We start from the raw sequence: 26,188 nt of genomic DNA on the forward strand, positions 1-26,188 counted from the left end.
ATTCTCATTGTGGTATATGTAGATGACATTGTCATTACTGGGGATGATTCAGGAGGCATTGCCCGATTAAAACAATTCCTACAGGATCAATTTCATACAAAGGATTTGGGCAAACTTCGATATTTTCTAGGCATTGAAGTTGCTAGATCTCGAACAGGTATCAACTTGTCCCAGAGAAAGTATGCACTTGACTTATTAGAAGAGACAGGTTTTTTGGGTTCTCGACCAGTTGATGTTCCAATGGATCCAAATAAGAAATTACTAAAGGATGAAGGTGAATTATTTGAAGATCCCGGCAGATACCGTCGTCTAGTTGGGAAGTTGAACTATCTTACTATCACCAGGCCAGATATTTCATATGCCGTTAGTGTTGTCAGTCAATTCTTGGAGGCTCCTCGGGTTTCACATTGGGAAGCTGTTACTCGGATTATTCGTTATGTAAAGAGACAACCTGGTCTAGGAATATTGTATAGACCAAATGGACATCTTAGGGTAGAAGGTTTTACTGATGCAGATTTGGCAGGTTCTCCTTCAGATAGACGGTCTACTACAGGGTATTGCACATTCTTTGGTGGTAATCTTGTAACTTGGAAGAGTAAGAAACAAACTGTGGTGGCACGATCTAGTGCTGAAGCAGAGTACAGGGCAATGGCTCATACGACTACTGAGTTGACATGGTTACAACATTTCCTTCAGGAGATCGGCTTCTCGACTACTACTCTTATCCCATTATCTTGTGATAACCAGGCTGCCATACATATTGCATCTAACCCGGTTTTTCATGAAAGGACTAAACACATTGATGTTGATTGTCATTTCATCCGAGACAAGATACTCAATGGAAACATATCTACAGTATTTGTGAAGTCTGGAGACCAATTAGCTGATATGTTTACAAAGTCTTTATGTCGTAACCGGTTAGGGTTTATTTGTTCCAAGCTGGGCTTATATGATATATATGCTCCAGCTTGAGGGGGAGTGTTAGAAGAATGTAGAAGAATGTGTTAGAAGAATGTATTAGGGTTTGAGGGCAATTTGGTCATTTATGTATTCTCAAAGCTTATATATAATATGTTTGAGGTAGGCTACGTATCTTTGAACAGCCTCCTCTTTTCTCTATACTTTATTCATAAAAACCTCTCAACAGATATTGAAAACTGTTAATAGGTTTGTAGTAATAAGATTAGAGGGAGAAGAGGAGGCAGCTGTATTATTCAGCTTATTCTTAACCTAATACAAACATCCTAATATATAGGATTAGGAAAATATCACAATGACCAAACTACCCCCAAACCCTAATAACTCATCTAACATTCCCCCACAAGCTGGATCATATAAATCATATAAATCCAGTTTAGAAGAAACAAGCAAACGAAAAACGCATAAAAAAACATACTCTAACACTCCCCCTCAAGATGAAACAACTTGTAGCACACAATACAAAGACCCATAAAATAACAAAAAAATTTGCTAAAAGTTCAACGCCGGTCGAAACCTTGTTGTAAACTACAGCAGGTGGTCAGATCTCGCCGAAAAACACTAAGGCCTATTGGATCTCACTGGAAAACAACAGGGACCGGTCGGAACCCATCACAAAACACAAAGGCTGGTCGGATCTCGCTGAAAAACACCAAGGGTAGATCGGATCTCACTGCACAACACCAAGGCCATCTCGCCGCAAAACACCAAGGCCGGTCGGATCTCGACAACTAACAACGATCACATTTCACGTGATCAACCAACGAGTCTCGCCAGAACTACTACTGCTGAAAAAAAAGAAAAAAAAAACAAAACAAAAACAAAACAAAAACAAACAAAAAAACAAAAACAAAAAAACAAGAACCTTCGTCGGAGCTTCGCTGGAGACAAGCAGACCATGCTGGCAATATCAAAAATAGAAGCCAAACCAAACAGAAACCTTCGCCGGAGGCCTGCTAGAGTCTCGCCAAAGCTTCGATGGAGATAGTCTAAACTCGTAGGAGACAGGCAGAGCACGCCAAAAATATCAAAAACAGAAGCCACAAAGTCAATCGACAACCACATAGCAACTTTTCACCAACGAAACAAAATTTTTTCTGATGACCTCGGCAACTCGCCGACTACCTTATACATCACCAACCACCACAAACCATGGCGAGACCCACAGACAGCACCAAACATCACAGAAAATACCAGAAACTTAGTAGGAAACACCACAAAAACCACCATGAAAACAAACGACAAACCTTTTTTTTTTTTTCGATAACCACGGACATCTTTCAAGGCATTGCAGATAAGCCCACATGAGAATGTTGCCACCAGAAGAACACTCACCAAAACAAAACAAAAAACAGTGGAAAATTAAGACTACAAACAAAGGAACAAGGATTTAAACCCTAAGGCACTAATACCATGTTAATAGGTTTGTAGTGATAAGATTAGAGGGAGAAGAAGAGGTTGTATTATTCAGCTTATACTTAACCTAATACAAATATCCTAATATATAGGATTAGGAAAATATCACAATGACCAAACTACCCCCAAACCTTAATGACTTACTAACCCTAATAACTCTTCTAACAAAAACATTGCACAAAAAAACTTCAAACTTCTAGGTATTAATAAAACAGAAGATATTGACTTGTTAATAAAGAGAAAACTGAGTCATGTATATTTACTATTTGGTTGAGGGTGTTTCTCACCTAGGCATGACGTTCTATCACTTTTCTTCTTTTGAGGTACTAAACTAACTTCTATCAATCACTAAATTTCAATTCAGCTTTTCTTGAGTGCTTATGGTACCAATTGACAATATTGTTGAACACCCTATATAAATCATTCTTTCAAAATACGGGCAAGGCATGCTTCAAAGAAAAACCCTTAAATATGGCACTAGCTGCATAACGTTTTTTATACTATTTGTTTATCATATATTAGACAGTCTACCTTTGGGGCTTGCCTCAAGTGGTAAAGGGGTGGGATGAGGTCAGAATAGGTTAAGTTCAAACATGACCAAGGCAAAAATAATTTAAAATAAAATTACACTCCTACAAATGATTCAATGATTATAAAGACATTAACTCATTACAGGAAGAAGCCGTTTGAGAAGCCCGGAGAGAGAGAGAGAGAGAGAGAGAGAGAGATGCTGTTTGAGAAGTTGTGGCAAACACAGCATATATCATATTCGTCTCTTGCTTCTAAACTATTTTCTACAACATAGAAAATTAGTGAGCAGTTCTACTTCAAACAAGTTTTGATGTTCCATTTAGACTTGCTTATGCAACAATTGACAACTACCTTTATTTTGTAAATATGCAGTCCACATTGACTGAAGAGCTCCTTGTAGTATAAATCAGACCTCGTTATGCTTCGATCTTCATTGTCCAGCACAAATCCTACAAACAGGTAAAATTAGTTTAGAGGTATCCATTTTGCCACAGCAACAAATTTCTACCTCAAAGGCCCAAGCCAACAGCCCGAAATATTTTAAATTGAAAAATGAACAAATGCACTATAACATAGTTAATTGGTGCAAAAAATGGAATTTAATTTATCATGTCTCACAAGTGTTCAGATTTAGTTTAGAAGGTTCTTCAATCAAATGAAAGCTTAATTAATTGTGTAGAAGGCTCATACACATCTGTAAATTGTGCAGCTCATGAAGTAGCACTATCATGACTTTGTGGGCAGTTCAATTTTGGTCAATATGTATGCCACCTCCGGTGCTACACCAATCACTACTCTTGCCAAAAGAGGAGATTTTGAGACTTTCAGGAATAGAAAGGAAGAAGATATGGAAGATTTGCTAATCTTATTATATGAAGGATATTTTATTCAAATGATCTTTAAAAAACTTAAATAATTTTTATTTTATGGAAAAAATTTCTAGTGGAAATTTCAATTATTAAGTTTCCCATTCAGGTAGATTCAAATTCTCAAAAATTAAAAATTAGGTCTTTAGAAGCTACAATATGTCCTACCAATATGGGCATATAGATTTGGGTCCTTTAATGGTGCTCATGGCTAGAAATAAAGCCACATAAAAGATCAAATAGGGCCGTGACAGAGGCAACAAGTTTTGGTAAATAAAAATTTTCTTAAAGAGCCTTCTCACTCCAGTCTATCCTCTTTAATTTCATTTCATCCTTAACCTAAGAGGGTTTTCTTCTCCTCTGACCCTCTCCCTTTATTTCCTATCTTAATTAATAACAGTACATATTATGGATCTCCTCCTTAAAACTAAATTATTTTGTTAGTTCTCTGTCTTGCTTTCATTACACTTATAGTGTCTATTTAATGTTTTTTGAAGTTGCTTAAGGAACACTTCAATACCCAAAATTTAATTAATAATGACAAGTTTATCCAAATTGACACAAAAAGAAACCTTGTAGTAGAACCTTATCTATATACATGCCCACATTTATAAATGAAAGCTAGTCTCTAGTAAAGTGGTTTGTCCAAGAGCAATGCCATATAGAGAGCTCATGCTCATACGAGGACAAGCCATACACCTTCAATTTAAAGCTTTTTCCAGAGTGTCATTCATAACAAGAGGCATCCAAACGCCATGCAATGAAAGAAACTGCCTCATCTTTTTCTCTTTCGGCTCTTGCAATTGCCTCGTCATGGATTAGAAAAACAGTCAAGAGTTAAGGGTACATTTGGTACACTGGAATGATGATTACCTAGCAATAGAAATGAGTACTACAAGGAATACAAGAAGCAGGAATGGAATGACAATTCCTATTCATTCGTTTGGTACATTAGAATGATTATTACCTAGGTACAGGAATGAGTATTACTAGGAATACATGAACTTGGAATTGAATGATCATTCATATTCATTCATTTGGTGACAACACAAGAATTACCAAATTTCTTAACTGGAATGTAATCAGATTTGAACAAAATTTTCTTAAACACCCCAAAAAAATAATATCCCAAAAAATCTTTTTTTTTTTTTTTCTAGGCACAAAAAATAACCATTTATATTCGCCATATCCCCCATGGGCGGCTGGACAAGACGGAAGGCCGCCGGAGACGCCGGCGGATGGTGGCTGGGGACGAGAAAGGGCCACCAAAAATAGTGGCAGACACTGGCCTGTGACCGCGGAGGACGGCCTATTATGGGCTTTAGCCACGTGTTCTCTCGAATTTGAAGTATCTTTAGCACCAAAAATGCCTCCACAATCAAGAAGAATGGGAAAATAATCTGAACAAAGTCTAAGAAACTTGTTTTGGAGCAAATCAAGGAAATAGGAGTCTCAAGGCAGGAAAACTAGGAATCCATTAATCCTAGACTTGGAAGGAGGGCCTGTTACTAGACCATGTAAAAGAGCCGCCCACCAGTAGAATATCCATGAGCCCTTACTCCAAGATGAAATAAAAAATCTCTAACATAGGTGAGCACAAGCGGGAATTGCCTATTCTCTCACTTGAAAAAGTGCGTTACATTGAAATTCCCACCCCCACCCCCCCAAGATGAACAAGCGGGAATCACCTGTTATCTCACAAAATTCTGAGAGAATTTCAAAGGGGAACAATCCATAAAGGACTAATCACAAAGTATGAAAGACCCTTCTAAATGGTGAAATGCATGGCAAAAGATAACTTTAAGGACTTCAGCTACCCGAAAGGTTGAGGGTGCAACTCACATTTCACGTAAGCCTCCTCAAGCCTTTATCATGGGGATATGGTTGATCCTGCTTGGAATAAGCCAAGACTTGCACCATAAGAAGTAGAAAGAATTTTGGCCCATAAATGAGAGTCACCAAAAGAAGAATTGGGGAGTCTACTTTCTAGTAAAGTGAAAGGATTTCGTGAGAGAGAGATGTGACCCTATGGCAGCTTGAAGAACAAGTGAGCATCTACCAAGCCACTCTTCCGACAAGAACGTCAAATCCATTTGGTAGGGGTGGTTTGTCAAAACCATGAGTTGGCTGCCTCAGTTGCAGCATATGTGGTACTTGCAGTCACATGGCTTTGGACATGAGAGAAGCAAAATGAGGGCCCAATAGTCGCTGCAAGTTGGTGCTCGAGAGAAGCAAACCGAGGGCCCGATAGTCACTGCAAGTTGGTGCTCGAGTTGAGCCTTAGCAGGTTGCAAGTACAATTGTGCAAGAGAAGGGCTACAAATGCAGCTCAATGTTGGCTAGCTAACCATGAACATGAGAACTAGGCTGGGGCTTAGCTGTGTGGGTGTGATGACCCTGTGAGCTAAATCAAATAAAGTTTGGCGATGGCATGGCATGCAATAAGCTCCACCACACCTGTTCAAACCAAGAACAACAATAAATCTAAGTATGGGTTGGTCATGCACTAGCTGGACAATCTTGGACCACATAGAAGGCTTGGCTTGCTGGAAAGCAAGATTTGCAAGCAGTTTACAAGTGGCAACACTGGCCTGCCAGCATGCTATGAGATCATCATGGAAGCATGCAAGTTATTGTCATGGACATGCCATGATCATGACGATGCAAGCCTTCTACATGGATTTGGCATGCATGAGGGCTGCTGGAGTGTAGCAGTTACTCATCAGAGTTGTTGCAAGATGCTACTATTGGCTGCCTGCATGGAGGTGGCATGTGATAAAGGGCAAAGTTGCTGTTGGGTGCTTTGTATGGACTTAACTTGTGGCAATCAACAAAATGCCAGGTATTGTATCTGATTCTAGTGGAATCCTATTATTAATTCTTAAATTTTTTGACTTTGATGTCTACTTCCCCACTAAGAGGTTATTATTCAAGTACTCTAATTAAATTAAAACTTGAAGCCTTCTTCTATCCTTTCACCTTAACACCATAATCAGATGCCCTCGCTGCCTTAAATCCTTTCAAAGACTTTACAGATCCCACTTCATAATCCCAGGCAATTCAGTGCACCTTTCTTCTATACGCATCAGTTAATCTTCTATGGTTTTTCTAAAATTAAATTATTTTGATAGCATGTAAGAATAAAATACAAGTTGCATAATACTCACCTTGAACCCTAATATCTCATTATATATACTTGGCACGTGAGGAATAGGGACGGAACGTGGGTGAATTCTGATCGGTGTTCCGGTAGTGTAGATTGAGGACCATCGAATTTTGATTGGAAAAATGGGTTATCTGGGGTATTTCTATGTAGAAACTAAATCCTTTGAGATTAGATCGAATGTGCAAGGCGGAGTCCAATTGGCAGAGAAGATTCGGGGAAAAACACGAGACGTGATCATGGCATGGCCAACCATCTTCTAGTTAGTGAGTGCATGGGACTATTTGACAAATATTGAGATTGTTCGTGACAATTGGAGGACTTTTCGCTTTGGTAGTTTTTTGTACATGATGCAGCGAAAAAAGAATTCCCACGGCAATTTTCTGGAGTTATCAGAATATGGTGGGAAGGGAAGGAGGAGCTTTGTGATTATACCGGAGGGGTATGAAGGGAAGGGATGGAAAGATTGCCGTTCGCAATTGCAGCGACTAAAGTTGCATTTTGAGAAGAATAGAGAAGGGGTGATCAATGGGGAGGAGTCAGAGGGAAAGAGACAAACCAGCAGGGCTCCAAAAGAGACCAAAGAGATGCAACCGACAAGCGGAGGGACCAAAGAGATGCCACCGGCAGGGCCCCAAAATCAGCAGAAGGAACTTCAGAACCGGCGTTCATATGCAGAGGTGGTGGTTGGGGAAAATTGCACAACCGGCACCTCCGGTACACAAGCAACCGGTGAGGGGAGGTTGAACCTTCGTAGGTCAATCCAGGTAACTCTTACTCCATTACTTACTGACAAACGGATCCAGGTAGCTCAGATCTAGCTAGGTTAGACGGTTCGGTCTAGGTGCGCAAATTCTGGAGTATACGAACAAGGATCACGCCCTTCAGCAAAAGGAAAGTTTGGCGACACACACGCTAGAGAATCTCACGAGCATTAAGGAAATTCTGCTTTCCTTAACAGATATCCAACTGTCTAGAAAAGATGGAGCAGGGCGGTGGGAATAGGGGGCTGGAGATGGGCAGGGGGAATAAGGAGATGGAGATGGGTTGGGGTAATAAGGGGAAGGAGAATCAGATGGGCCAGAGCAAAATGGGGAATGGGCTGAAGGAATGGGCCCCAAACGGGGTGAATGAGAATGGGCCTGAGCAGACTAAAATGGTTGTAGAGCCAGTAGATAAGCCCACGAGGATGCAGATTATCAACAAGTACTAGAAGATATACGTTCGCCGGTATCCCACTCGAAACAAACGATGGCGCCCAAACCCGATGAGTGCAGTATCGTCGGTTGATGACCAGAGTGTGAAGCCGGAGGAAGAAAAGGAGGATATTGACACAGAACATGTCGATGCGAGTGACCACATCTATTTACCGGCAATTACAAGTTCGCCGGAGACTGATCGGAGTGGAACGCCTGAGCAACTTACGGAATTTCTTGGCACAGAACACGCCGATGAGAAGGATGGACCATCTGGGCAGGCTGAAAACAAGACAGAGCTAGCCGAAGAAGGGACTAGAGACGGTCCAGACGCTGCCGGCGTCGTTTCCATGATACCAGCGACGGCATCAGGGGTGGTGGAGCAGGGGGAGACCGTCTCAGACAGGGCCGAAAAGGGGAGCACAGAAGCATTGGGAGTCTCAAAAGTTGTGGGTCAGCCCGTGGATCAGTGTTCAAAAATAACTGACATCACCGGAAAAGCGCGAGGAGAACTGCATTCTATTTCGAGCCGAGCGTCTGAAAAAATACAGGAATTAGGATTAGTTTAATGAACATATATTGCCAGTCCCCGAAGGGGAAACTAAATAAGGAGAAGTGAGGTTGGTCGCGAGAAATAGAAGAAGTGTTCGGTTAGATGAAATTGGGGGGGGGGGGGGGGGGGGGGGGCGGATATTAGATATTCCACCTTTAGCCATAATGGGAGTGGGAGAAAATACACCTGTGTCACCGGACTAGGTCCTAGAACGGGTGTTAGAATTTTGCCAAGAATTGGGTCTCAAGTGCGATGGGCATGAGGAGGAGTTGCTGGCACTGTTTACTACCATCGAGAACAATATAGCAAATGGGCGAAGGGGCAGGGGACACCCGGGATTGCTAAAGTGGGGAATTGAGGTAGTCAGGAATTAAAGCAATTGGAAAGCACAGTGAACTATGATGTGAAAGGATCGCGAAAAGAGAATGGTAAAGGGAGGGCTGGAAAATCTTGTCAATGAAGCCAAAAATAATTTAGTGGAATGTGCGAGGTATGAATGAGCTAGAGAAAAGAGTGAAAATTAGGCGGAGAATAAGAGCGTGGAAAGCGGATATTGTGTGTTTACAGGAGACAAAAATGGAGGTTATTAATATTGCGGTGATTCGGAGTGTGTAGGGGTGTAATCATGTTGGTTGGTTGTACTTGAGAGCTACGGGTGCATCTGGAGGTATTTTGTTAATGTGGGATAGACGAGTGGTGGAGAAAGTTGAGGAATGTGTAGGGCATTTTGTAGTAGCCTGTGTCTTCCGAAGTGTCACGGAAAATTTTGAATGGGCTTTTGCGGGTGTGTATGGGCCAACTGATGCTAGTATCCGAAGCAATTTTTGGGATGAACTGGGAGGTGTAATGAATGTGTGGGATCGACCTTGGTGTGTGGGAGGGGACTTTAATGTCGTGCACAATCTTGGAGAAAGATTACGGGCTACAAGACAAACGCAAGCAATGACCGATTTCGCTGATTTCATCTTCGAGCATGGGCTTATCGATCTTCCAATGGTAGGAGGGCGGATCACATGGTCTAATAGGCATGCAGGGTCCAGACTTGATAGATTTTTGATCTCTACAGAATGGGAGGAACACTATCCAGATGTATGCCAAAAAAGATTGCCTAGAGTATTATCAAATCATTTTCCAGTGATGATGGAGTGTGGAATTGCAAGAAGGGGTCATATACCATTCATGTTCGAAAAAATGTGGTTACAAGCAGAGGGGTTCGTGGAGCAGGTCAAGAATTGGTGGAATTCCTATTTTTTCGACGGTAACCGTAGTTATGTGCTGGCCCGTAAGTTGAAAGCTTTGAAAGGGGACCTCAAAAAATGGAATGTGGAGGTTTTTGGAGATATAGGCAAACGTAAAAAGGAGTTAGAGGAGGTTTTGGGTGGGCTGGACAGACTAATAGAAAGTAGAGAATTAACGGAGGAGGAGACACTTCGGCGAGATGAATGCTCTCAAAACTTAGAGAAGACACTCTTACACGAAGAAATGAGTTGGAGGCAGAAATCTAGAGCATTGTGGCTAAAAGAGGGCGATCGGAATACGAAGTTCTTTCATAGGTTGTCAAACTCACACGAGAAATAACATGGTTGCGGCAATGATGGTGGGTGGGAGAAGGACCGAGGATCTGGCAGCTATACAGGATCATATTGTGCATTTTTATAAAGCTCTGTATTCTGAGCAGTGTCAGGAGAGACCAACCACATTATTAGATCCTTTGATGGAACATATTAACTCTATTGAGGAAGGGGAGAGATTGTGGCAGGAGAGAGACTTTGAGGAAGAGAAGATTTCGGTGGTGGTGAGGAATTTGCATGGTGATAAGGCACCACCTGGACCGGATGGTTTTACTATGGCGTTCTATCAAAAATGTTGGGAGGTCCTTAAGGAGGACTTGATGGCGGTTTTCAAGGAATTCCATGATAGTGGTAAATTAGAGAAGAGCATTAATGCTACTTTTGTGGCACTTATTCCAAACAAAGCTGGGGCGGTGGACATAAACGATTTTTGACCTATTAGCCTGGTAAGCGGAGTGTATAAAATAATCTCAAAGGTGTTGGTTAGTCAGTTGAATTCCATAATGGGGAAGCTTGTATCACATACCCAAAATGCTTTTATACCAGGCAGGCAAATTTTAGATTCTGTTTTAATGGCGAATGAATGTGTGGATAGCTGGATTCGATCTAGGGAACCGGGTCTTATTCGCAAGTTGGATCTAGAGAAGGCATATGGTCATGTCAACTAGGATTTTTTATTATACATGTTGGAGAGATGTGGGTTCGGGGAAAGGTGGAGAGCATGGATTCATCATTGTGTCTCTATTGTACGATTTTCAGTGCTCATTAATGGAACACCGGCAGATTTTTTTGGTAGTTCTTGAGGAGTGAGACAAGGGGATCCTTTGTCCCCTCTTTTATTTGTGTTGGTGATGGAGGCTTTTAGTAGGATGATGAAGGCAATGGCAGAGAGAGAGCTTATGGCTGGTTTCTCAGTGGGTTCGCGGCTTGATGAGGTAATGGAAGTGTCGCACTTACTCTTTGCCAATGATACTATTATCTTTTGTGAGCCAAAGGTGGAACAACTCCGGAATTTGCGATGCTTGTTGTTGTGCTTTGAAGCGGTTGCGGGGTTGAAAATAAATTTATCAAAGTCTATGATTGCTCCTATAGGTATGGTGGAAGATGTAGAAGGATTGGCAAGTATACTTGGATGTGGTGTGGATTCAATACCATTTATATATTTGGGGTTGCCTTTGGGGGCTCATAATAAGGACCCCTCTATATGGAATAAGGTCATAGAGAAGCTGGAGATGAAATTGGCGGGGTGGAAGCAAATGTATCTATCCAAGGGGGGGCGACTAACGTTGATCAAGAGTACGCTATCTAGTATACCCACATACTATTTATCGTTGTTTCAAATCCCAGTGAGTGTGGCGAAACAGATCGAAAAAATTTAAAGAGATTTTCTATGGGGAGGTGACGGAGACGAGTTCAAATTCCATTTGGTCAGTTGGTCCAACATTTGGAGGCCAATGGAGGCGGGGGGATTAGGGGTAAAGAATTTGATACAATTTAATCGAGCTTTATTGGGTAAATGGTTGAGGAGATTTGCACATGAAAGAGATGCATGGTGGAGGAAATTAGTGGAGACAAAATATGAGGTGATGAGGGGTGACTGGTGTACCAAGGAGGTAGGAGGGTCATATGGGGTGGAACTGTGGAAAAGTATCCGAAGGGGGTGGGATGAGTTTAAGCAACATGTGCGATTTGAGATAGGAACCGGGTCTCGTGTTGTTTTGGCAGGATGTGTGGTGTGGGGAGGCATCACTGCAGAATTTGTTTCCCGCCTTGTTTAATATTGCATGTGGAAAGGAGGCATGGGTAGAGGAGAATATGGCGAGGGTAAATGGAGCTATCTATTGGAATGTAAGATTTACTCGACCTGTTCATGATTGGGAATTGGGGGAGGTTTCGAGATTCTTCGAATTGCTGTATTCCCAACAGGTAAGGCAAGGTGGGGTAGATAAAATTAGTTGGATTCCCTCGAAGAGGAAAATTTTTGAGGTGAAGTCTTTCTACAAGGTGTAGTTAAATTCAGCCCCGGTGGATGGTCCATGGAAGCTTATTTGGAAGAGTAAAGCTCCTCCGAGGGTGGCTTTTTTCGTATGGACGGCGGTTATGGGGAAAATTTTAACCTTGGACAACCTAAGAAAGAAGAACATTATTGTGACGGAATGGTGTTGTATGTGCAAGAAGAGTGGCGAATCTATTGATCACCTTTTAGTGCATTGTGAAGCTGCTGTAGAGGTATGGAACATGATCCTCCAGCTATTTGGTATAACGTGGGTGATGCCGGGGAGTTTGAAGGAATGCTTGGGAAGATGGAGAGGGCAAAGGGGAAAGCGAACAGCCATGCACATTTGGAGGATGGCTCCTTTGTGTGTAATGTGGTCCTTATGGAGAGAACGGAATGCGCGGAGCTTTGAGGATCATGAAATGGGCACTATAGAAGTGAAGCAAAGGGAGCTCCAAACACTCTTCTCTTGGAGGGTCTTGGGGTCTTCTTCGTAAGCTTCAACGCTTACGGAATTTATAGATCTATGTGCGTCCTTTACAGTTTAAAGCTCGTGTAGTGGGCTCTTTTGTATACTTCCTATGTACATGGGTTGCGCCCCTTGCGCTTTTCCTGATAAGTAATAATGATATATAAAAAGCGCAAAGGGGCGCAACCCACATACACGGGAAGTATAAACAGAGAGCGCTTAAGAGGGAGAAATGAAAAAGAAAGTTAGAGAAACTAATTACTAAAGGAGCTAGCCAGGCGGCCGTCCAAGAGTAAACAGTAAAGAAGAAAAGATGAGTCAATTCCTCTATAGTCCTAGTGGATTTTTCAAAACATCTAGCATTTATTTCATTCCATATACACCACATAAGACACAGAGGGATCATCTTCCACACAACTGCGCTTCGAGATCGTCCTCCCGACCACCATCATCTTCCACACCCCTTGCGCTTTTAATACAATGACTTTTACTTATCAAAAAAAATGAATGGAAACATGAATCAGACTAGTTTATTGTTACCAAGTTTGGTTATGTACTTTTGATACTTAAGTTTGTATTTTCTTAGACTTGCTTGAAAGTGCATGAGTTGAAGCTATATTTTGGCATTATTTTTTATAACGTTTTCTTTTTTTTTTTTCTTAATGATATATTACATTTTTTTCTATCTCTTACAGTATTATTTCCTCGACACATATTTGAGAATTTAGTTACAAATGTAATAATTGGTTGGGGACCACACTCGATAATGTGGAAGACACTAGTTTGAATCTCCCCTTTTTATAATTAATGTGAATATTATTGAAAAAGCGCAGAGGAGCGCAACCCTAATGCAAAAATATATACAATAGAAACCCCTACGGAATATATAGAGCACATATTCAAGAACTCATCTATAGTCGGGACAATACTACGATGATGAGCCAACGCCCACAAGTGTAGCATAGCGATCATATTCTTCCTCATCCCATCCACCGAACACTCCTTATCCTCAAACGTTCGGGCATTCCTCTCCCGCCAAATACATCATGTGATGCACAAAGGAACCATCCTCCAAATGACTTTAGAGATATCCCTACCCCCCACCTGATTCCAGCAAGAAAGCAAGTGAAGGAACCTTTGGCGGCATGACCCACTCAGTACTGAACAAAGTAAACACATAGTTCCATAACCGAGTAGCCACTTCACAATGAATCAACATGATCTACGGACTCCCCATTCTTCTTACACAGACAACACCATTTTACTACCATAATACTCCTCTTTCACAAATTGTCATGTGTCAGAATTTTGCCGAGAGCTGTAGTCCACCCAAAAAATGCCACTCGCGAAGGCACTTTAGAGCGCCAAATACTCTTCCATGGAAACACCTCACAATCTGGAATGGACAAGGCCTTATAGAACAACTTCACCTCAAACGTACCCTTTTTAGAAGAGGACCATCGAATACGGTCCGCATTACCATAAGAAACCTTACAAGAGTACAGCAGTTCAAAGAAAGTTGAGACCACATCCAATTCCCAATCCTGGGCGGAACGCGCAAAAATGACATTCCACTCAACCATCCCATTCCTCCAACTAAAATTATCCATCACCCACGCTTCTTTGTACCTCGCAATACTGAACAGGGAAGGAAAAGCATGCTTCAACAGTTGATCGTCACACCAAATATCATGCCAAAAGCAAACTTTCGATCCCATCCCCACCTCAAACCTCACACCTTTTGCAAAAGTACCCCAACCTCCTCTAATATGCTTCAACAAACCCACACCATAAGAACCCAACACCTCCTTCGAACACCACCCACCATCTTGATCTTCATACTTGGCTTTAATTATCTTGTACCAAAGAGCCTCACTTTTTGTCGCATATCTCCATAACCATTTTCCCAAGAGAGCTTGATTAAACTTATGTACATTCCAAATGCCAAGACCGCTGGCCCATAGGGGACGGCATATTTGGTTCTAATTAACAAGATGCAATTTTTGTTCATCTCCCATTCCTCCCCACAAGAAATCTCTTTGAAGTTTCTCAATCCTTTTGACCACACTCATAGGAACAAGAAACAAAGATAAAAAATAAGTTGGAAGAGTAGACAACGTACTCTTTATAAGAGTTAATCGACCTCCCTTTGATAGATACAATTTATTCTATCCTGCCATACGACGCTCCATCTGCTCAAGCACACCATTCCACATAGACGTAGCCTTGTGCGTAGCCCCCTAATGGCAAACCCAAATACTTCATAGGCAAAACCGCAACACTACATCCAAGAATATTAGCCAAAGCCCCAATGTTGTCCACCTCCCCTATAGCAACAAGTTCTAATTTACCAAGATTAACCCTCCGCCCCGAAACCGCCTCAAAGCACAAGAGAATAAGGCGTACATATCGGATTTGGTCAGGATATGCTTCACAAAAAATCAAGGTATCATCAGCAAATAAAGAATGAGAAACCAACAAATCTGAAAAGGCCCTTTCTCCCATAGAGAAACCTGACAATAAACCTTGCTCTATTGTCACATTCACCATCCTGCTCAAAGCCTCTATAACCAACACAAAAAGTAACAGCGACATCGGGTCCCCTTGCCAAATCCCCCGCGAACTATTAAAGAAACCCTCTGGCGTTCCATTTACCAAAATGGAGAATCTGATCAACGAAATACACCACTCTATCCAGCCCTCCATCTCTCTCCGAAACCACATCTTTTTAGTAAGTACAACAAAAAGTCCTAGTGAACATGGTCATAAGCCTTTTCCAAGTCCAATTTGCAAATAACACCTGACACCCTTGATCTCATTCGACCATCCAAACATTCATTAGCAAAGAGCACAGAATCTAATATTTGTCGCCCACCAATAAAAGCATTTTGAGAGTTAGAGATGATCTTTCCTAAAACAGTTTTCATTCTAGTGGCCAAGACCTTGGATAAAATTTTATACACCCCTCCCACCAAGCTAATGGGCCGAAAATCCTTCACCTCCAACGCATCCGCCTTCTTTGGAACCAAGGACACAAACGTTACATTCATACTCTTCACCAACTCACATCTTCGATGGAATTAAGAAAAAACAGCCATAACATCGTGTTTCACCACAGCCCAACAAGATTGGAAGAATGTCATGGTGAAACCATCTAGTCCCAGTGCCTTGTCACCCTCCATACCTTTTACCACCTCCCAAACCTCCTCCTCAAAGTCTCTTTCTAACCAATTTTTCTCCTCCTCATCAATGGACGAAAAAAATTGATTATCCATTTTAGGTCTCCAAGAACTTCGCTCAGAATATAAGCTTTGATAGAACTGCACAATATGTTCTTTTACCTCTGTAGGATTATAAGACAAAGCACGATTGATACGTAAAGCTTCCACACGATTATACCTGCGATGGGAATTAACCACCTTATGAAAAAACCTAGTGTTACTATCCCCCTCCTTCAGCCACAAGTCTCTCGATTTTTGTCGCCAATGTATTTCCTCACACAATAAAGTATTCTCCAGTTCCTTCGACATATCAGCCAATTTAATCTTTTCTTCCTCTACTAAACCCCTAGTTTCTGCCATAACATCCAGCTCTTGGATCCCTTCCAACAACTCCTTTTTTTTCCTCCCAATGTCACCAAACACCTCCTTGTTCCATTTTTTCAAATCCAGTTTAAGGGATTTCAGCTTATTAACCAAAACAAAACTAGGTAAGTCTTCAAACATATACAAATCCCACCAAGACTTAACCTTGTCAATAAAGCCTTCAGACTTTAACCACATATTCTCAAATTTAAAATACTTACGACCTCCACTAGATTCCCCACAATCCAGCAATAAGGGAAAGTGATCAGAAAGTAGACGTTGAAGCCTTCTTTGTGACACCACCGATAGTGATCCTCAATCTGGTGAGAATAAGAATAGATCAATTCTCGACCAGGTTTCATCTTCTTGATTATTGGACCATGTATACAGACATTGGTGGATATCCCCGCCAATGGAATATCCACCAAACCTTGTTCGGATATAAAATCCAAAAATTCCATCATGCCTGTAGAATTGTTCGAATCACTAGACCTCTCACTAGGAAACCAAACTATATTAAAATCCCCACCAAAACACCATGGTACCTCCCACACATTCATCAAACCAGCCAACTCCTCCCAAAGGATCCTTCTTTCCACATCATCATTCGGGCCATACACCCCCCCAAACGCCCATTCAAAATGGTCCTCCACATTCTGAAAAGAACAAGCCATTTTGTAATGCCCCATACACTCCTTTTTTTCAACTATCCTCCTATCCCATCAACAACATGCCCCCCGACGCCCCATTAGATCCCTTATACATCCAGCCCACATGTTGGCCTCCCCATAAACTACGTACCACCTCCCGGGAAATAAACTCCATCTTTGTTTCGATCAAGCACACAATTTCTGCTTTCCACTCTTTTAAAAGACCCCCAATCCTCAATCTTTTCTTGAGGGCATTCAACCCTCTCACATTCCATGCAATGATTTTTGGCTTCATAGACCACCATGTCGACCCCTCACTCTTCCCTTACCTTGCTGGATTTCCAACCAGCCCCTTTCATACTTGACGTAACAGTTTGGTCTCTTCAGCTCCCTATTTCCTCTGGAAGCAGGGACACTAGAGGAAGTACCCACCACATTGATAACTGGCTGCTTTCGAGAATCTTCAATATCATTTGAGTAAAGCCTCCATTTTATCCGTTTCCCCCTCACAAGTCAATCCAATCTTGGGATAAAAGTCTATACACCTATCAATAACCCAGCTATTGGTAACCTTTTCTGGTATTGTCTCCTCCAAACCAACTTCCCCGTGATCAAAACTACCCATAACCAAAATCCCCTCGTTTTCAACCATACCTGGACCTGACCCATCATCAGAATCTTTGAATCTCCCCTTCTCCCTCTCTTAGGGTCAATTACTGATCAAAAAAAAAAAAAAAAAACACCTCTTCATTCAAGAACCACAGAAGCTGTATAGATGAAAGAAATGGCATCCACTTAGAGCTTGTAGGGTGCAAACATAAGTTACTGCATCGTAAAGTACCCTTGATGAAAATTTCAGCATAACTAGAGTGACAGAAAACAAAAAGAAAGCATACCCGTTCTTGCTATATTCTCTTTCAGGACGATAAAGCCACCGGGTTTAAGGCCAGCCTAGAAGTAACTAATAAGTTAGTACCACTAAAGTGCAGCAGCTACAGATGTTCATTAGAATATTTATGAAGTCAAACTATGTGAAAACAAATTGAATAAAGGTATAGGAGGCAGCATATATACAAGGTCTTTGAGACATAAAACTCCAAGCAAACACAAAAAAGTTAAAGAGGAAAACTCCAATTTTTAACATCCTACAAAGCAAAAAAAAGGCGAAAATAGTAGTAATTTTACCACCAAAGAGCTGAACATCAGTCAAAGGCTAACAAATGAAAGCTAAGAAAGGTCAAGCACTTGATAGCACAAAAATAAAGAGAAATCAGATAATTCACCATCCAATACTCCTAAAACAGTCTAAAAGAGAATAGGCTACACAACTTGAAGCTATCACTTAGATCAGGGAACACATTGTTTTTCTATAACCAATTGTTTTCCAAACAGTTTAGTTGGCGGCCCAAGCTGGATGGCCTTGCTTTTGACTCCATTGCTGAGGAGACCAATTGATTAGAAGGAAAGTTTGAGGAATCTGAGGTGTTGGAGGTGGTGAAAGGTATGATTAGTGATAACGCATCAGACCCTGATGATTTTATTATACATTTCATTCAAGCATGTCGAGATGTGATTAAAGATGATGTAACATTGAACGAGCCTCCTCTTTTCTCTACCCTTCTTCAAGCAAAACTTTCAACATGGTATTAGAGCCTAGGGTTTATACATTTTCCTGATATTTTGTATCTCTTCAATATTTTTTTTTCCCCTTCTCCTTCCTTTTTATCTTTTCTTTTTCTCTCTCGCCCCATTCATCTTGCTATTGATCAAAGAAAATTGCATTATTGGGCTTCATGCCCGTGGTAGGAGATGACGCCAAGTTCACTGTCGTCAATGATGTGATCTCACCGTCATCTCCATGGTTGGATTTGGATTCGTCATTGTTGGCAGACTAGGTGTAACCAGCGGACCGCACTCTTCGTCTTTGGTGGTTGGTTGGTGTAGTTGGACGGTTCTGTCTGTGGTGGCTAGTACTCTCTGTGGTGGCCGGAGACAGGTTTTAGGTGTTGCCGGCAACTCTATTTGTCGTAGTTGGGGTGGTCTCCGACAAGGTCGTTGTGTCCCTGGTACAGTTTGGGTGTCGATGGCAATTTTCCGGCGACATTTCAAAGAAGAAGACTGTCGTTTGGTTCGAGGTGGTTGTCATCGCCTATTCGGGATAAGGATATCCCAACCTCAAACTGGGATAAGGCTGTCCATGTTTTGGTTTCGACCGGTCCAATCCGATTCAGGCTATTTTGCAGCTGGTTCAGGCTAGTTTGCAACCAGTTTAGGTCAGTTTTTCGACAATTTCTCTCGGTTCATTCCGGTTCACCATGTTTCAATCCTATTTTGCTCAAGTTCAGTCCGGTTCAGGTCAGTTTTTGACAATTTCTCTCAGTTCTGCCATGGTTTGAGTTGTTTTCAGTTGACACAAGTCTCTTTCAGCCAGTTTGCTTCAGTTTGGGGCTGTTTTATTTGATTTTTTGCCTATTTTCACTTGGTATTCCGTTCTTTGGTGGGCTCTTGTAGTTATTTGCATGTTGTTACCGCATTATGGCCTCTTAACTCAAAATTAATTACTTTTGCTTCTATGGGTCCTGCTCCTATGACACATGTGAAACTAAACGGAAAAAATTATGTTTATTGGACGCGTCTGTGGAAGCATGCTTGAGAGGGAAAGGTCTATATTCTCACTTGAAATCAGGGCAACCTCCGGAAAATAGCTCCACGAGCTTTTGGGACTAGGCTGACATCAAATTATATTTTTTATGTTGAACAGTATTGAGCCCCACATTAGATCCTCGTGTCTCTATCTTCCTACTGATAAAGCAATTTGGGATCATCTCCAACACATGTACTCTGGTATTGGGAACATCACTCGGAATTATGAGGTGTATAAACAATACTTTGGGCTTGAGCAAGACAATCAAACTGTAGATGAGTACTACAATCAAGTTGTGGCCATTTGTAAGGAAAGAGACATGTATCAGCCACTCTCCACTGACTTGAAGAAAGTTGAAAAGCAACGTCAAGATGTAGATGTGGTTCAGTTTCCTCTCGACTTGAAACCTGAAAATGAGTTTGTTCGAGCGCAGAATTTGGGTGGCTTCGACCTCCCATTGCTTCCTAAGGTTTTTTCTCGGCTTCAGTGTGCTACTATCTCTAATCATGGTTCTCTGTTGAGCATGCAACATAATGGTGATTGTGCTACTTTTATGGCTGCCCGTGGTAGTTATGGTAGTTCCCGTGGGGGATGTGGCGCTTGTGGTTTTCGTGGTGGACGTGATTAAAATATAAGTGATCCCATTGGAAGTTGTGGGCCTCGCAAATGCACTCATTGTGGTCATAGTAATCATTCTGTGGATTTTTGTTGGGATTTACATGGCATTCCAGATCTTCTACCAATGCAGACAGCTCTAGAAATGTCAAGGGCAATTTGAGTGTAAATCTTAACTTTCGCACCCTGAGAGAATTGGTGGTTCTCCTTAAAATGGAAGTGAACCGTTGTATTGAAAGGATTGATCAATACCAGGGCCTAGTTGGTATTGAAAACGGACTACGCCCTGAGAGGGTTGTTGTTGTCAAGCTAAAGCCCCACCCACAAGGGAGAATCCCTTCTAAGCCTCCCAACGATGTACACGACACCAACTTGTTACCCTTGCCCAAACTAAAGTTGTCATTAGAGGTAAAGGTCGCTAGGCTCTAGTGGCACCCAGTTTAAACACCTTTTGTCCCAAAGCCAAATCCACGCTTAAATTGAAAGTGAAAGCAGGTTCTAGAGTTTCCTTTTCGGGCTCAATGCAATTATGGGTCCGAGTGTTCTTTTTGATCAACCAAATGGAATTCCAATAGTTCTGCCACATAGCTTTGACATCTACGTCGCTCTTTAGGAAAAGATTCTAAAGGGAATTCGAAGTCTACCGTTGGGTGAGGATACAAAGAGCTCTTTCGCCAAAACTTCTCTGCCAAAGGAGCCATTTTCTGCCATGCAATCTCCGCCGCTACTGGACAGCACCATTGAGTTGAGTACAGAACTTGCCGATAGTAACCCAGTTGTAGGGTCCTCAATTATACGTTGGGGGCATGCTAGGTCTTTGGAATTAGGTGTTGTCTCAAAAAAAGCCTTTGTCGAAGATTTGCCTATTCTTCCTCGTATGGGCACTATTGGGGGTGTGCCTAATGGACTACTGGTAGATCCACTCCTTGGTCCCGTTGTCTCTGTTTCTACTCTTAGAAGAGTTCTTAAGGGGTGCCAATGCGTACCAATAGAAGATGAAACATAGTGCCTTCTCGCTAGCGGTTCTCTGCCAAAGGTGCCGCCTTCTATCACTAAGTCGCTGCTGTCTCTGGTTGGCATCACTATGGTGAGTACAGAAACTGCCGGCGATGACCTAGTTGTCAGGTCTTCAAATCCATGTTGGGGGCATATTGGGTCTTTGCAAATGGTTGATGCCCTAGAAAAAGCCACCATCGAAAACTTGTCTTTTGCTCCTTGTTTGGGAGTTGTTGATGGTGCAGTCGATCCCAAGGGCTTGGAATGAGCAATTGACCTTAGAGGTGGGAAAAGGGTCCTTGTTGTGCGTGGTTTGTAGGGGCTGTCAACTCCAAGGGGTTGGCCCAAGTCGTGACGGCCTTGGTCTTGAGGGTTTGCTCCTTTCAAGGTCCAAGGTTCAGCACCTAATGGGTGCAAACAATTCCTTGGGGCTACACCTCCTGATGAAAAGCCAGCGATTTAACCAGTTCTGTGTAGGAAAACTTACAAGGGTGCGGTGCACGGAACAGGGGTTTACCCTGTAGAGGTGGGTCCGAAGGGCCGTGCCTTAGAGAGGTTCCCCGACATCAAAAAAAAAAAGTTTGTGGGGGCTGTCAACATGTGGATTGGTGTTACTTAGGGTCTAGAGCGACTTCTACTGGGATTTTGCTTATGTGAGATAGCAGGGTAGTGGAAAAAATTGTGAGGGGAAATTTACCATTACCTGTTCTTTTCAAAATGTAGTTGATAATTTTGTTTAGGCTTTTGAGGGTGTTTTTTGATAGATAAATAATTGAAATATCATTAAAAACGTATGGCAACCCCATGTACACAAAAAGTATACACGAGAAGCCACCTAACTAGTAGGGACAAAAAGAATAAAAAGATCATGATAAACTAAATCTCCACTAGAGAAGTAATCGAAATATCATTAAAAGTGTAAGGCGACCCCATGTACACAAGAAGTATATAGGAGAAGCCATCATGATAACTAATCACCACTAGAGAAACATAAGCAACTATCTAAAGATAGAAAGTGTTGAAAACAAAGACTTAATCTCCTCCAAAGTTCTCTCGCGATCCTCACATCATTCCTTTCCTTCCATAGACACCACAAAACGCACGAATGCGCCATCTTCCACACAGCATTACTCCGAGTGTTGTTGATAGTCCACTAACAAGCGTACAAATCGATTACTCATCTAGGCATAACCCAAGACAACCAAAATCAACGTACGAAAACATTCCAAATGGTACAAGCAACCTCACAACGAAGAAGAAGATGGTCCACGAACTCCCGATTCCTTTTGCACATGCAACATCTATCAACCACAATAACGCGCCGCTTCCAAAGACTCTACATGGTAAGGATCTTTCTTAGGGCCACCGACCACACAAAAAAGGCCACCCTCAACGGAACCTTAATCCACCAAACACTCTTCTAAGAGAAACAGAAGCCCTCATGACAACCCATTACCCAATAGAATGATTTAACACCATACAACCCTCTTTTAGAAGGGAACCACTACAACTTGTCTTCCCCTTCCCATCTCATTCTCACTAAATACAACATCCTAAAAAATAAAACAAAGACATCTACCTCTGAATCATGAGCCGCTTTAGCAAAGCTCGTGTTTCATTAAATGGCACTTCCAAAAAATTCCACGTGAGTTGCAACAAAAGCATCATTTACGCAAGCAATACCAAATAAAACTAGAAAAGCATCCTTAAGAGCCATATCCCCACACCATAGATCATGCCAGAATCTAACCTTGGAGTCATCTCCCAACTCAAATTTGGTATGACTACAAAACTTCCCACAACCCCTCCTAATATTCTTCCATAAACCCAACTCCATACACCTCGAAAGGCTCACTAGAACACCAACCTCCCCATGAGCTTCTATATTTAGAGTCTACCACCACTCTCCACCAAAATTCTCTCTCAAGCCCATATCGCAAAAGCCATTTACCCAAAAGAGTATGATTGAACCTTAGCAAGTTATTAATCCCCAACCCTTCCTCGAAGATCGACGTGCAAACCTTGGGCCAACTCACCAGGTGATATTTAAACACTTCAACTAGCCCACCCTTAAGAAATTACATTGGAGCTTCTCAACACGGTTTGCAACAATAGTACATAAGTAAATTGGGTACAGTGCTCTTAATAAGAGTAATCCTACCACCCTTAGACAAATACAACATTTTTCAACTAGCCAACCAACATTCTATCTTCTCAATAACATTGTCCCTATATGCTTGCTCTTATAAGAGGAAGCCCCCAACAGAAGACCAAGACACTTCAAGGGCAGAGATGCAACCCCACAACCCAGAATCCCAGCCAACCCAACGACATTTTCCACATATCCCACATGAACCAATTCTAACTTGGCTAAATTGGTCTTCAAACCCAACATAGCATCAAATAATAAGAATAAACTCATAAATTGCGTAGATGATTTGGGTCAGCCCCACAAAAAAGTAACATGAGAGATATCAGTCCATGTCCCCACAGAGAAGGTAGACAATAACCTCTACTCACTGCAGTTGAAATCATCCTACCCAATGCCTTTATCACTATGACAAACAGCAAAAAAGAAAAAGGGTCCCCTTGCCTCAAGCCAAGAACTACTAAAGAAACCTGTGGGAGAGCCATTCACCAAAACTGAAAACTGCAACGAGGAAATACAATGAGCTATCCATGAGCACCATTTTTCCCAAACCCGCACATTCTCAGCATGTATAGTAGGAAATCCGTGATCGGAGGGTGTCTGTCTCCAATACTAAGGGGAAGAGGGAGCTTAAAAACTTGGAATGCTCCATTAATTTTGAGACTAGAGGATGTGACTCTAGTAGGGTCAAAGGCAGGGTGTTTTAGTTTTGCCTTGTAAGCTTACGGTGGTTTTGGGTTTGGGTTTCAGGTTTTGTGTAGGTTCTTTTTGGCTATTGGGGTGCATTTATAGGGATTTCTCTATGGGTTTTTTCGGGCTTTCCTTTGTATACACTTTGTGTACTTTGAGGCGCATTGTGTTTTTTTGATATATACAACAATTACTTATAAAAAAAATAAAAATAAAAAGTAGGAAATCCCAATTAACATGATCATAAGCTTTTTCTAAGTCCATTTTACAAATAACTCCCGGTTCTCCAAATGCCAATATGCTATTGAGGCATTCATTGGTAGTAAAAATAGGATATGGTCCTAATGTCAACGTTGATAAAAGGTTGTTATGAGATGAACTAGCAAGGTTGCTTAGTTGGTGGAATTTATGATGGTGCATTGGGGTGATTTCAACATCATCCACTATCCGAGTGCGAGATTGAGTAATGCTCATTCTTCCCCAACTATGATAGAGTTTTCTGAGTTCATTTTTTAAAGGGATCTATGGATATCCCTCTTGTAGGCATAAATTTTATGTGGTCTAATAACTATGATCCTCCCTCGTGGTCCAGAATTGATAAGTTTCTTCTCTTTTGATAAGAAGCCCGGTTTCGAAATGTTTCAAAATTGATAAATTTTTTAGGCTCCCTAGATTATTATCAGATCATTTTCCTATTTGCTTGATTATGGAGAAGTTTATCGGAGCAAGCGGTATTTCAAGTATGAGATTATGTGGTTAAAATCATAGGGCTTTGTGGAAAAGGTGATACGATTGAGGATGTTTTACAACTTTCAAGGTTCCCGTAATTTTATCATGGCATGTAAATTGAATGCTTTGAAAATCAACTTGAAAAATGGAACGAAAAGGTACTTGATAATGTTGAGAAGCAAAAAAAGTTCTTTTAGACAAACTCTATGGTGTTGATGCTATTGTAGAAGGAAGAACTTTATCTGATGATGAGAATTTGAGAAAGGCTGAGGTTATTAGTGACTTCGAAAGGACTACTTCGTTGAAAGAAGTGAGTTGGAGACATAAATTGAGAGCACTTTGGTTGAGAGAGGGTCATATGAATACAAAACTTTTCTACCAACTGCTAATTCAAATAGACATAACAATTCCTTTAAATCTTTAGATATTAATAGCATTGTTTCTTCTTTTTTTTTCTTTTTTTTTTTTTTTTGATAAGTATTAATAGCATTGTTTCTTTTGATGTTACAAAAATTAGAGAACATATTTTGCTGTTTTACAATCGTCTTTATTCTGAACAATTCAGTTGTTAGCCTAATTTGAAACGGTCTCCATTTTGATTATATTTGTAACAAGGAGGTTAGTTGGATGGAGAGAGCTTTTGAAGAGAGTAGGGTTTTTGAGGTGGTGGAAGCTTTGAATGGTGATAAGACCTTGAGCCCTAATGGTTTTTCTTTTGGCTTTCTTTCAAACTTGTTGGGAGCTTCTCAAAGTAGATATCATGAATGTTCTCCATGAGTTCCATGTTCGAGGTAAGTTTAAATTATACTCAATGCAACTTTTATTACCCTCATTCCTAAGAAAGCATGGGTTGTGGACATTAAGGATTTTCATCCAATTAGCCTAGTGGGTGGCGTCTATAGAATTATTTCAAATTCCTAGCTAACAAGTTGAAAATGGTATTGGAGAAGGTTATTTCCAAGACTCAAAATGCTTTCATCAAGGGGAGACAGATTCTAGACTCTATCCTTATTGCCAATGGGGAAATGGTTATGACGTTATGCCACGGAGAGAAAGGCTCTGTGGAGAACGGTTGTGCAAGCTAAATATGACAGTATGTGGAGAAGGTGGTGTTATAATTTTATTAATGGGTCTTTCGGGATGAGTGTCGAAAAAATATAAGGAGGGGTGGGGGATATCTCTAGATTTATTGGATTTGAGGCGAGTGATTGCTCTAAGATCATATTTTGGTATGATGTGTAGTGCGGGGATCAAACTTTCAAGGTTGTCCTCCCGAACGTGTTTAGTATTTCTCGCCTTAAAGAGGCTATGGTGGCAGATTTATTGCAATTTTCTGACGACGCCATTCAATTCATGATTGGGAGGTGGAGTCGATTACCTCGTTCTTTAATC

General features: G+C 41.3%; 1 protein-coding gene across 1 annotated transcript in view; it reads right to left on the reverse strand.

The window, feature by feature from the left end:
- The window catches only part of LOC132172735 (alpha N-terminal protein methyltransferase 1), a 39,886-nt gene that overhangs the window by 6,996 nt on the left and 6,702 nt on the right, over positions 1 to 26,188 (reverse strand). The window contains exons 6-7 of the mRNA XM_059584291.1: positions 17,870 to 17,924; positions 3,277 to 3,374 (exon numbers count right to left, since the gene is read on the reverse strand). Of these exons, the coding sequence (XP_059440274.1) occupies positions 3,277 to 3,374; positions 17,870 to 17,924 (153 nt within the window). The remainder of the gene's footprint in view (positions 1 to 3,276; positions 3,375 to 17,869; positions 17,925 to 26,188) is intronic.

Source organism: Corylus avellana, chromosome ca2 (genome assembly GCF_901000735.1).
Source record: "Corylus avellana chromosome ca2, CavTom2PMs-1.0".
In the NCBI taxonomy this organism is placed as follows: domain Eukaryota; kingdom Viridiplantae; phylum Streptophyta; class Magnoliopsida; order Fagales; family Betulaceae; genus Corylus; species Corylus avellana.